This window comes from Gnatocerus cornutus, chromosome 4 (assembly GCF_029298725.1).
Source record: "Gnatocerus cornutus isolate USDA-ARS CGAHR chromosome 4, icGnaCorn1.1, whole genome shotgun sequence".
Taxonomy (NCBI): Eukaryota; Metazoa; Arthropoda; class Insecta; order Coleoptera; family Tenebrionidae; genus Gnatocerus; species Gnatocerus cornutus.
Genome location: NC_142236.1, coordinates 3583512 through 3595976, shown reverse-complemented (window position 1 = coordinate 3595976; position 12465 = coordinate 3583512). Strand labels below are relative to the sequence as shown.

At 39.9% G+C, this 12465-nt stretch overlaps 1 protein-coding gene across 3 annotated transcripts in view; it reads left to right on the top strand.

The window, feature by feature from the left end:
• The window catches only part of RhoGEF3 (Rho guanine nucleotide exchange factor 3), a 54104-nt gene that overhangs the window by 38982 nt on the left and 2657 nt on the right, over positions 1-12465 (top strand). For all 3 annotated transcript variants that reach the window (XM_088033902.1, XM_088033904.1, XM_088033903.1), the window contains 6 exons: positions 3593-3704; positions 8195-8301; positions 8435-8520; positions 9723-9921; positions 9971-10076; positions 11024-11191. In XM_088033902.1, the coding sequence (XP_087890028.1) occupies positions 3593-3704; positions 8195-8301; positions 8435-8520; positions 9723-9921; positions 9971-10076; positions 11024-11191 (778 nt within the window). The remainder of the gene's footprint in view (positions 1-3592; positions 3705-8194; positions 8302-8434; positions 8521-9722; positions 9922-9970; positions 10077-11023; positions 11192-12465) is intronic.

Here is a 12465-nt window from a genome sequence, read left to right as displayed (position 1 = left end):
GGAGGAGCGTGGAAATATCACACCAATCAAACTCGAGCGGTGTCAGATCTGGACGTCTCCGCGGCCTCGGGAATGAATGTGTGACGGAAGTCAGGAAACAGAACGTCTTTTGTTTCGTGCTCCCTCATCGTTCCATTAAAGTTGGGCGCCATTTAAGGAACCAAAACAAAGAGATAAGCACGCTATTAATAGGAACCGTCTTTACCACGGTGGCGGCCATATTGGAACCGGATGTCAAGTTTTTCCCCGAAATATGTGTTTAGAAAAGCGGCGGTGTTTGCGTAAGGCAGAAATCTCAACAGAAATATTTAGAATCTTAATAAGCAAGACTTAGTTGTGCACTTCTTTCCGGGTAATTCCGGTTCCAACCTCTAATTAAAATAAACTGTGCGATTCCTCCGAGAGATATTAATTAACCGCGACAAAGAGAACAAACAAAAGTCGCTCCCGGAAAATTCCGGGATCGATTACGCAATTTCTAAACCTCATTCTGCGTTTATACCGCAATCTTAAAAAGAAAAATGAATTTATAGTGGAATCACTAATTGGCAATAACTCAGAACGGCCTGTTTCAACACAGACCCTTCTATAAATTTCATGTCGGTTTTATAGTCTCGAGAAGATTTCAAATTGCCTGTAAAATCCACGATAGTCTTGTTACGCTGATCAGTTTAATAATAGAATTCGGGGATTTCCCTGCCAATTTCGCGCGTTCGTACATAACCTCAATTACCCGCACGGTTGCCAACACCATAAAAACGGCGCGATTTATCAAACCGCGACCCTCTCAACGGAAATGCACGTGCTTCCCAGATTTCATTTCCGCTTGCAGCGTCATCAACATAAATCAGTTGCGTCATAAACAGAAAAAAACATGGCGGACTTCTATCTTTCGATCGCCATGTTTATTTTGCACAGGGCCGCACTCGCCCACATCCCCGGGGAATAATTGTGCAATGTGTGGACTGGTGCATTACCGACTCTCGGAATTAGTTGTGTCGAGTTGCGTCATAAACAGAAAAAAACATGGCGGACTTCTATCTTTCGATCGCCATGTTTATTTTGCACAGGGCCGCACTCGCCCACATCCCCGGGGAATAATTGTGCAATGTGTGGACTGGTGCATTACCGACTCTCGGAATTAGTTGTGTCGAGTTGCGTCATAAACAGAAGAAAAGATGGCAGACTTCTATCTAAGAAATACCACTGTTTTTATATTTTTTAATTTTTAATTTTAGTAGATTTTTTTAACATTTGGGTAAATATTTTTAATGATATATGGACATTTTTGTAAATCCAAGTCAATTTTCGGTTCTGAATAGATATTTTGAGTGAAACATAGACAAGCATCGTGAGAATTTGAGAAATACAGAAATTTCTAAAAATACAAACTGAATTTCCGGTTTTCTTTAAGAAAGTCTACTATTTTAAACGTGTTTTTCATTTTAATACGAGACTCCCAAGCCCTGCATCGATATTTTAGGAAATACGGAAAGTCCTTGTCAAAAGAATGAACAATACAGACCATTTAAGGATCTAAAATTGAATATCCGATTTTATGTTTGCCTGAATTTAAGCAATTCAACTGTTGCTGAACTTAGGAAATTAGCACTTTTTTGTCTGTTGTTTGCTTTTGAATAGAAAATTTTCAACTAGTTTGGGAAATACGTGAAAGTTGTTGCGAAAAGTTGAGCTATACGACGATTTAAAGATAAAAAATGGAATTTCCGATTTAATTTTTGGCTGAATTTAAAAAATACTCCTTTATTTGTCTGTTGTTTTTCAACTATTTTAGAGATACGTGGAAGTTGTTACCAAAAGTTGAGCAATACAGACGATTTAGCGATCAAAATAGAATTTCCGGCTTCATTTTTGGTTGAGTTTAATAAATACAACTGTTTCTAGCATTTAATAGAAAATTTTCAATTGGTGAATAGATGATTTGAAAGATACATTAAAGTTATTGTTAAAAGTTGAGCAATACAGGCGATTTAGGGATAAAAAATGGAATTTTCGATTTTATTTTTGTCTGAATTTAAGAAAAACCGTTTTGTTTGTCTTTTGTTCGCATTTTAGTAGAAAACTTTCAACTATTTTAAGAGATACGTGAAAGTTGTTGCCAAAAGTTGAACAATAGAGACAATTTAGCGATCAAAAACAAAATTTCCGCCTTTATTTTTGGTTGAATTTAAGAAATACAACTGTTTCTTGCATTTAATAGAAAATTATTAATTGTTGAATAGATATTTTAAGAGATACGTGGAAGTTATTGCCAAAAGTTGAGGAATTCAGACGATTTAGAGATAAAAATGGAATTTTTGGTTTTATTTATTCAATTTTTAGATATAAATTTTGAGAGATACGTGGAAGGTTATTGCCAAAAGTTGAGCAATAATCTCGGAATTAGTTGTGTTGAGTTGCGTCATAAACAGAAGAAAAGATGGCGGATTTTTAAATATCTTTCGATCGCCATGTTTATTTTGCACAGGGCCGCACTCGCCCACGTCGCCGGGGCTGGGGGATAATTGTGCAATGTGTAGGCTGGTGCAATACCGACTCTCGGAATTAATTGTGTTCAGTTGCGTCATAAGCAGAAGAAAAGATGGCGGACTTCTATCTTTCGATCGCCATTTTATTTTGCACAGGGCCACACTCGCCCACGTCGCCGGGGCCCCGAGATTAATCGTGCAATGTGTGGGCTGGTGCATTAGCGACTCGGAATTAGTTGTGTTGTGGCTCTCGAAATCGATACATTGCCATTGTTCGGGGTGCACCAGAGGGAGAGCTGCAGGTATTTTTACGACCTCCCTCATCATGCGACTCCAGAAACCTTCAATCTCGTCACGGATTTTGTTTTATTGATTTCATCCCCTGGAACTGTTAATTCTCAACATAAAAAGGGTGTGACCCACATGACATAATTCAGCGAAACATGCAGGACAATTTAATACTTTACATTCCATCCCTTGTGGAAATATTTCGCTTGCTTTCAAAGTGTTTATTTTTATTAAGGGGTGAAGTGACCCTCCACGGGGTGGTTCTGACGTCACTTAATTTCCGTGCTGACAGACGTCAGTTTGAAGACGAGAATTTAAATACGGCGCTTTTTATCAACTTCATTTCCGCAGGTACAGTGGCGGTTTCGTTAGTTTGAGGGTATCAGCAGCTAATTATTGGGGGCGGAAATTTTCAACAAAATATTCCTGGGATATTTGTAATATTCGCCAGAGCGTCTGGAGATTTTTGAGCGTTACCTTAAAGTTTAGTTTGAGCAGAATTCTCATTCTCTTTCCCCGACGGCGCCGGCATGTCCATCATCCACCTGTTCCCCCAATTATAAAACTCAGGTAAACCTCCTATCTCCAAGAACAATGGGCGAGATCTCAACACCGCCTTTGTACCCTCTCGAAAACGCCCTTTCAGTATAATTTAACACGCTGATTATAATATCACCGCAAATGGATTTATGACGGTTTCTGACAGTTTCCCGTGTTGAGTAGAACCAGGAGGTTGCGCGAATCCCTGGAGGCAGCAACTGAAGAAGTTCCATAAATCCAAACTTGATGTTGACTAATTCCTCCTTTTTTTCCAGTGGTCAGTTTCCGTGGCGGCGCCGAGGCACGGAAAGTCTAGGCTCGTCTCCCGGACTCCCCCGGAAGATTATCACCCAAAGTAGCGAAACGTCGCATACCGCCCCCGTCACGGTAAGTGTAACCACATCAAAGATTTTTGGTGACTTTGATTTATTATGTTGGTAAAAACGTTCTTTGAGGGTTTGTGATTGTGACAGCGGAAAGGCGACACCTTCTTTTGGGGATGGATTTTTATTAAGGGTGCGGAAGTGGGCCAATATCTTGAGATTTTTACCTGTTTGACCTCTTTTCATTACCGCGCCCTTGCGATAAATTTTTCATACAAAACGCACTACCCCTCAGGTTTATGAGCTATAAAGATACGAAAATTAAAGAACGACCTGAGCGGAATGGATACATTTATATTGGGACACTTGCTCTAAATAGAATTTATATGAACGTATAAAAAGGGATGGACGTGTCTATAATTTACCCCCCGTGAAGGGAGAAAAGTCTTTGTTCCGTTAAAAAAAAAAGGAGTAATGAGAGCGACGCCGACACCGTCGCCGGTAAATTTAAAAATAGTGGCAATATATGTTCTAAATAAAGTAGAGACTATAATTCACCCCTATCGTACACTCGATTTACGTAAGCGCGCTTGGGGGTATCAAGAGTTTATTTCGCCGTTCAATAATGTAGGAAATTGCTGTTTTTTTTTTCTTGCGACACAAATAATTATTACTCTTTTAGACCGTCGCGTCACAGACAGACGTGATAATTTACGGCGTTTGCAACTGACAGTGGTCGCAAGACTGACCTATAAATATGTCCATAACAGGAGTATGGAAATTGTGTTGATCCAGGGCCGAATTTAGAAAAATGCGGGGGATAAAGCGCGTCAGCAGATTTGAGTTTATCGGAAAACAACGCATTGATCACATTGAAGCCACTTTTTCGAAAAATCTCAAATGGATCCTGGATATCCTGGGTGGTCTCAAATATTTTAAATGATTCTGGAGGAGTCTCAAAAATCCTGAATAAAGCGAAAATTGATGGAGAGAGTCTTAATTAGTCCTGGGGGACCATAGAGAAGGCGGGAGTCTCTCAGTAGTATAAAGTACAGACAACCACTTGGGGCACCGGAGAAAATTTTTCCGAGATAATTCTAAGAAATTCTAAAAATCTTGGAGAATCCTGAAAGAATGTTTGAAAAAATTTTAGGAAACCTAAAAACTGAAGAGGGCATTGGAAGGATTAAAAAAATTAAGAGAATCCTAGATATCCTAAAAAATTCTGGATACATCTGCAAAATGCTGAAAAAGGAATAAAAACCTGAAAATTCCCGAAATATTAGACAATTTTGTAAAAGACCCTGAAATTTATTAAAAAATTATAGAATTACAAACAATTCTAGTAAATCTCAATATTTCTTCGAGGATTTTTCAAAATCCTAAGAAACTCCAAAAAAAAATCCAGGGAATCCCATAGAAAACAAAACCCAAAAAAATGTCCCAAAAAAAGAAAAATTTCGATTTTTTTTGTCGCCACTCATAAAGGATTTGACCTATCCACCTGACTGATCCATAAATATGTCCATGACAAGAGTATGGAAAATGTGTTCATCCAGGGCCGAATTTAAAAATCGCGGAGGATAAAGCGCGTCAGAAAATTTGAATTTAGCGGAAACTAACGCACTGATCACATTGAAGCCAATTTTTCGAAAAATCTCAAATGGAAATCTTTGCCTTAGTTTACCCTGGATATCCAGGATCGTCTTAAATATTTTAAATGATCCTGGAGGGGTCTAAAAAAGCCTAAATAAAGAAAAATATTCCTGGAGAATCCTAGAGGAATTTAAAGCTTCTGGATGATCCTAGAGTCTTAACTAATCCTAGGGAACAAGGCGGGAGTCTCTCAGAACACTAGAGGATCTTTAAAACTCAACAATTCTACAGACAACCCCTCGGGACACCGGAGAATTTCAAATTTTCCGAGATAATTCTAAGAAATACTAAAAAATTTTAGAGAATCATGAAAAAATCTGAGGAAACCTAAAATTTGGAAGGATACATAAAATGAGGAGAATCCTAGAGATCCTTAAGAATTCTGGATAATCTGACCTGACCTGGACCTATAAATATGTCTATAACAGAAGTATGGAAATTGTGTTGATCCAGGGCCGAATTTAGAAAAATTCTGGGGATAAAGCGCGTCAGAAGATTTGAATTTATCGGAAAATTACCCACTGATCACATTGAAGCCACTTTTTCTAAAAATTTCAAATGGAGCTCAATCTTTGTCGTAGTTTATCCTGGATATCTCGGGTAGTCTCAGATATTTTAAATGTTCTTGGAGAGAGTCTTAATTAGTCCTGGGGAACCATAGAAGGCGGGAGTCCCTCAGAACACCAGAGAAAACTCAACAATTCGCAAAAGTAATTTCAGAAAAGCGAGGTTTCCTGAATAATCCCAAAAAGTAATATAAAACTAAAGAGAATCCCTCGGGACACCGGAGAATTTCAAATTTTCCGAAATAATTCTAAGAAATTCAAAAAAATCTTAGAGAATTATGAAAAAATGTTTGAGAAAATCTGAGGAAACCTAAAAACTCAACGGAAGAATTCAAAGAGATCCTGAAGAATTCTGGATAATGCTGCGAATTGCTAAAAAAAGAAATAAAAACCTGAAGATTACAGAATTTTGGAAAATACTTGAACATTTACAAAAAAATTATAGAATTACAAAGAATTCGATAAAATCTCAATATTTCTTAGAGAATTTTCGAAAAAAAAGTATGTAGGGGAGAGGGGGGCATAGTGGGGAACTTAACAATCAATTAGCCACACAACTTAAAATAATAGAAATTAACAATTAAATCCTATGGGGAAATCAAATTTTTGAATAACTGTGTACCTACTTAGAAAAAGTAGCATTTTAAAATTACTTAGGCATCAATGCATATTATACATAAATAAGCAGGTTCATCATATTTAGCTACTACATTTGTATGACTAGATTTGAAAAAAACTTGCTCCCTAACTTCGCGAATTTTTTAACGAAAACACTAAATTTCACATTTTGTTTTATAAAACATATAGGTTTTCACACTTTGTTTTATAAAACACACATGGTTAACTGTCAACTGACAACCAATCAAAACACGCTATTCGACATTTTTCACAGGGTTTGATTTGAGCAGTAGGAGTGTTGCCCCGGTACCCCACTATAGCCCCCTCTCCCCTACGTACGTTTAATTCGCTTATTTACGAAGCTAATTTAAATTATTCGTGAATCCAAAACTGTGCGAATTTTTAACGTACGTCTACAAATAATTGTATTAGAAGCGATTAAAATTTCGGATAGTGAATTTTGAGAGAACTAAAAATTCAAAATTTTGGGAACTGAGAACACAAAACAAAAAACCTGAGAAAATAAAACTATGAAAATCAAAAAACTGGAGAATCTGATACTATGGGAACTGTCTTATGAGAAAACTAACTAACATCCAGCAGCACGCAAAAACCGATTTAAAATTCCGTTCCCACTCCCACTTCCGCCGCCTCCACCTGTCGAAAATTCCACGTTATCCAACTTCGATGTCATTGCGAAGTCGTCCTCAATCTAACAATGACTCTAAAAGTTTTTTATTGTATTGTTCAAAGATGCACGTATTCGCCACTTACCTCAATGCATAATTTAATCGGTCTACTACGATCCGTTATCGCGTGTACGAACAGTAGCACACTAGATTCACAACTCGAATCGCGAAAAATTGTTAATCTCTGCGAAATGATCATCTATTATTGTGTAAGTTATTCCACGGGGTGAGTTATTTATTTGAGTACCAACTTGAAGTTAGTTGCATTTATGAGTGACGTTTATCCAATTAGATATATGCGGTTTTAATGTCAAGTCAAATTTCACAACGCTTGATAAACGGACATAAAGGATCTCGAGTTAATTGTGTTAAATTGTTAGGGAGGGTAGTTGGCTGTTTTCTCGGTGCTAACTCGGTTTGCTTTTATCTTAATTTAACGGCAGTTATGAGGTTAAATTTTAATTAATAGGGGGATGATCGATATTCGAGAAAAGTGCAACGATCAGTGTTCATTGTAGAACAACCCTCTATAAACATCGAAATGTCAGCACCCTTCAACGGGAGTTAATTGAATCTTATGGAAAGCCATCACCGCTCCGGCAATGATAACAGATTACACGTATTCGTTCCGGTTCGAACGACCCTTTCCCAATTACAAATTTATTATCAGAGCGATATTGATTCAACAGGGTGTCAGTATACTTTACAATTACAACCCCCTCTTTGGCTCACTTCCGCAAACCGCTAGATGTAGCGACCGATTGATAAGTTTGATACTTTTAGGTCGTGCCTGCACGACGTGGACCGCCTGTTTTTCGAAAGTATCGAAGGTGTGAAATTATTTAATAACACCCTCTTACACCCCAGTGGCTTCTTCGGCTTTTTCCTCCCTCCCGCTTCTAGTCGGCGTCACAAAACACCACGTCTGCGTTCATTTGTAGTTTGATGCGTCCCACCTTGTCTCATAACCCGATCTGTTTCATTTTCGATCGCTTCCAATCTAATTGGTTAATCGTGTGTCACAGCCTCTACATGAAGGAAGCCGCAGGAGATCCCCCTTGGGTGGCGGCGTCCGGCGCGCGAAAGCGTCATCAACTCCACAACTATTAGAAGCTCCCATCTCGGAAAACAGGTGATTATTTAATTACTGTCAATTAGAACGAATGTTTGCTTTTGTTACACGATGATAATCAAACAAACGATATTGACAACTTCATGGTGGTAAACATGAGACGTTTGGGGAATTTACGAACGCTGGGTTGCAGGAAGTGGACCGAAAACACCGAACAGGCGAACGAAGCGAGAATTAGTCCACCTACCAAGGAAGCAGTCACGCGCAGGAATCTGCCTGGTGAGTGTAAACCCGGCTTTACCACATATACAGAGTGAATCAATTTTTTTTTGTTTATTTCGCCGGATCAAGGGGCACACTGTTAATATTTTATGTCTTTGGGGGATTTATAACTGACGGCACCGTAGCCACATAAATTTTTAACGAGAAACGTTAAATATTGCTCTCTTTACTTTCGAAACAAGATGGCGGCGATCGCCATTTTCTATTACCTAATGGTACTGGCACACCCATTTTCTTGTCTCAAAACAAAAATAGTCATCAATAAACTAAAAATCAACAAAATCTATTATCTTTTTTATTGAAGTACCCAGATTAGGATTGATTTTCCGCGAAGTTGCAACACTAATTTTTCTATGATTCACTTCAATGTTCATCTGTGTAGCCCTCCGCCCACACCCCTCGATAACCTTCATTCAGGTGAAAAATCAGCATCGTAAACAACCGTCACTGTCATTACACACCGCTTTGGCCTTTATTATTTTTGCGCGAGAAATAATCGCCAGCGATAAGATTCCACGCTTTTTACTCACCACGCCGAGTTTTATTACAGTGAACGTCGTGAAAAATGAACGAGTGCATCCTTGGTGGTGGCGAAAAAGGTGTCGAAACGTTGCGTGGATGCTTCTGTTTTTATGGTTAATATTTCGTTGAGTATTCTGGGGTGGTTTTTTAGATACGTGCGTCAATTTCTGATTGTGTAGTCATTTTTATTGTGTGAGTGATGAATGGGGGTTGTGGTGTAGGGTGAAATATCACATTGATAATCCGTTTTTAAATCAACTTGGTGAGATGCATAATTCAGGAGTTTCTGACAAAATAATACAAAAATTATTTTAAAATTGAATTATTCATGGGGATATTAAAGTCAGTCTTGCAGATAAAGCAGTGATACCAACCGGAAATGATGCTTAAATCAGTTTATATGCATTTTTTTAAATTTACTACCCTCTTTATTCCCGAGACTCTCCTAAGACCCGGATTACTCCCTTAATCATTCATCTAGAAGCATACGAATGTAAAACCCCGAATGGGATCTATATTCACACGCGTGCATAAAACACACCTTTCTTCGTATCGTTGGGGATTTTACGGCGTGTTTTGGTAGCCCTGATTAATGTCCCTGATCCGGCTCCAAAGACCAGACTTGGTTTATGTGATCCGGCTCCAAGGACCATTTTATAGCACCCTTTACATTTCAGCCACGGAAAGCGTCCTGCAAAAGTTCAGAAAAACTTTCTCCCTTCGCTTCCACCAAAAGAAAGCGAGCAGAGACAGTTGCACTTCCGACCTCGGCGAAGCCCTCTCTGAAATACTGGGCGAACCCTCTGAAGAAGACTCACCACGTCACGCTCCGTCGGCGTCCGAACCGAAAGACGAACAACACGAACAAAAAAGCAGGTAATTTTTGGGAGTTTTAGTTATATTAGTTTTATCTGTTTTTTTTTAGTCGATTTGGCCCCCTGATATGGCGCTCGAGCAAGGAGCGCAAAAAGCTGAACAAAGCGGCTCGCAACGCGAAATGCAACAGCGGCGACAGTGGAATCCAAATCGAGGTTGGTATCACTGCGTGTCACTTAACTAGCATCCCTGAGCACCATTCTTGTTATATCAAGCACATCGTAAAGTCGTTTTAAAATGTTTTTGAGGGAAGGAAAGTCGTTTTTCTTCCCTGTTTCTGCACCGCAAGGGTAGGTAGGACCATGCCAACACTTTTTTTACAATATGATATAACAGCACACTAATTTTGAATTTTTATTAGGCTGCGGCTAGAATAGCTTGGTAAGATATTTGTATACCGCATAATTTTACAGTTTGTTTATTTCCATCGTGATCACACATCTACATGGAAAGGAGGCGTTTTCATCGACCACCCTGTATATGAAGGCGCTGGTCGATGGATATCGTCTCGTTACCTCTCATGTAGTTATTAGAGCGACTGTGTATATATCTGGCGTCATTTTATATGCAAGTGCGAAAAGACAGGATCGTACCCTAAATAATTCAGTCAACGGGAAATTGATTGCGCTGCGAGCGAAAATCAAAATGGAAACAGTTTGCGCGTTGTAAATCAACAGAGAAAATCGACTAAATCAACTTCATGTGATTAACATTTTCAAATACGAGCCGCACGTGAATGAAAATATCGCGTTTTCCACGAATTGTATTGATTGTGATCCGGCTCCACGGACCATTTTTCTTACCCACCAGCCAACTAGTCTAAATCCGCTCGCATGGAGCTAATTACCACGAAGCTTTACGACTCAATGCACTAAGCTAATAAAATGTTATCTCGCCAGCTCAGACACCCATTTCCACAACACCCCGTATTTCACTCGGTGGAAAATTAGCGCCCTTTCCTAAAGGACACGTTTTTTCCACCACGCACAACGAACCCTGGATGGACTTGTCACCTCTGTAATTTAAGGTCATTGGTAGTTTCTCATGAGCGGCTCGACAGGGGTGGATTCACGGGTTGGGAATATAACTTTGTCGGTTACAGATGATGCCAGGCTGTGGGGGAACTGGAGACAGCTCGGAATCGCACGACACTGATCCACCTGGTGATGATACGGACAGTCCTCCGTCGGTCAGACGAAGGACTCCGCACGGGAAGGCTTCCAGACCCCACTCCGATCTGCTCAATCAAATTCTTATCGATAAGTTTAAGGTGAGTGCGCGATCCGGCTCCAAGGACCAAGGTTCACTTGATAAAAGTCGGCTCTAATTTCCGCGTGCGGTTAGGAAAGTGGTGACGGATATTACAGTACAGTAGAACCTCGATTATCTGTACCTATATTATTACTATAATTTTTTTCTATATAGGTCGTGTTCTATTATCCGGATTTTCAATTATCCAGATGACCTCTGCAACAATTAGTCCGGATAATCGAGGTTCTACTGTATTGATTAGAACGCTTCGGTGGCCAAGTTAGCACATGCCGGTGCCCCAAGGCAAGATCCGGCTCCAGGGACCGTCATTTTCATCCCGGCGCCACTGGTGCATCGGGGCCTATTTAGTAACGACGTGCATAAGAGTCGCGCCGCAGCGATTCGGAACTCTCCTCTCGAGACACTTTTAACGACAATTAGTTATCGACGGAAATAAAACCGCCGAAATTGCTCTCGGAAGCCGTGTAAAGCATCCGCGTGGGGTTAACGAATTTTTCCAATTTCCACTCCGCCTGTGTTTTATTCTGCGACTGTACAACGTACGAAATATCGACCGAACGTCGCATTCACTCCAATTTTAAACGAACAGTGGCGGTGCACATTTTCCCGATCGGATCAAGTCTGTCTGTTGAAATTTTGGTCCTTCGAGCCGGATTTCGTCAGCGGCGCTTCCTGTGCGTCCCCGCCCCTGCCGGCGGAATGCACGTCGTGTTGATATCGAGCAAGGATTCCCACTCGTTTCAGCGGCGAACGACCGGGAAGTCGATTTCAGGATGTCGTGAACGAACGCACAATGTTGATACGGTGGTAGTGGCATTTAGCGGCGCAAGGGCAGGTGGTTCGGGTATTGTTGCCAGTGCGAAAACACACATCTGCTCTTACCTGAGTGCGGCCGAAAAAGTGTGTTTTAGCAGACTTGGGCGTGTGTGAAAAGTGATTAGAAAACGCGTTTTTGTGACTCATGTGGATCGAACGGTGAAGTGAAAAGACGGAATTTTGGGCTCTTGGCAATGAAAAGGAAAACGTTCTAAGAATAGAGGCGTTTGGAGAAGAGCCACACGGCCAAAATAAACAGAAAAGTAGATTTGAATCGAATGTTTTTACGTTTTATAACGTCACTTTGTGTCAATGTCAATGTTTGCACGGTTATTAGAGCACAATCGCGATTTTGAGGATGTCGACTGTTTATTTTTCTTCGCATTCCGCGGTTATCGGCTTTACTGCCCACTTACATTATCATGGAATTGGCTTTAATAGGTGTACTTTAAATCA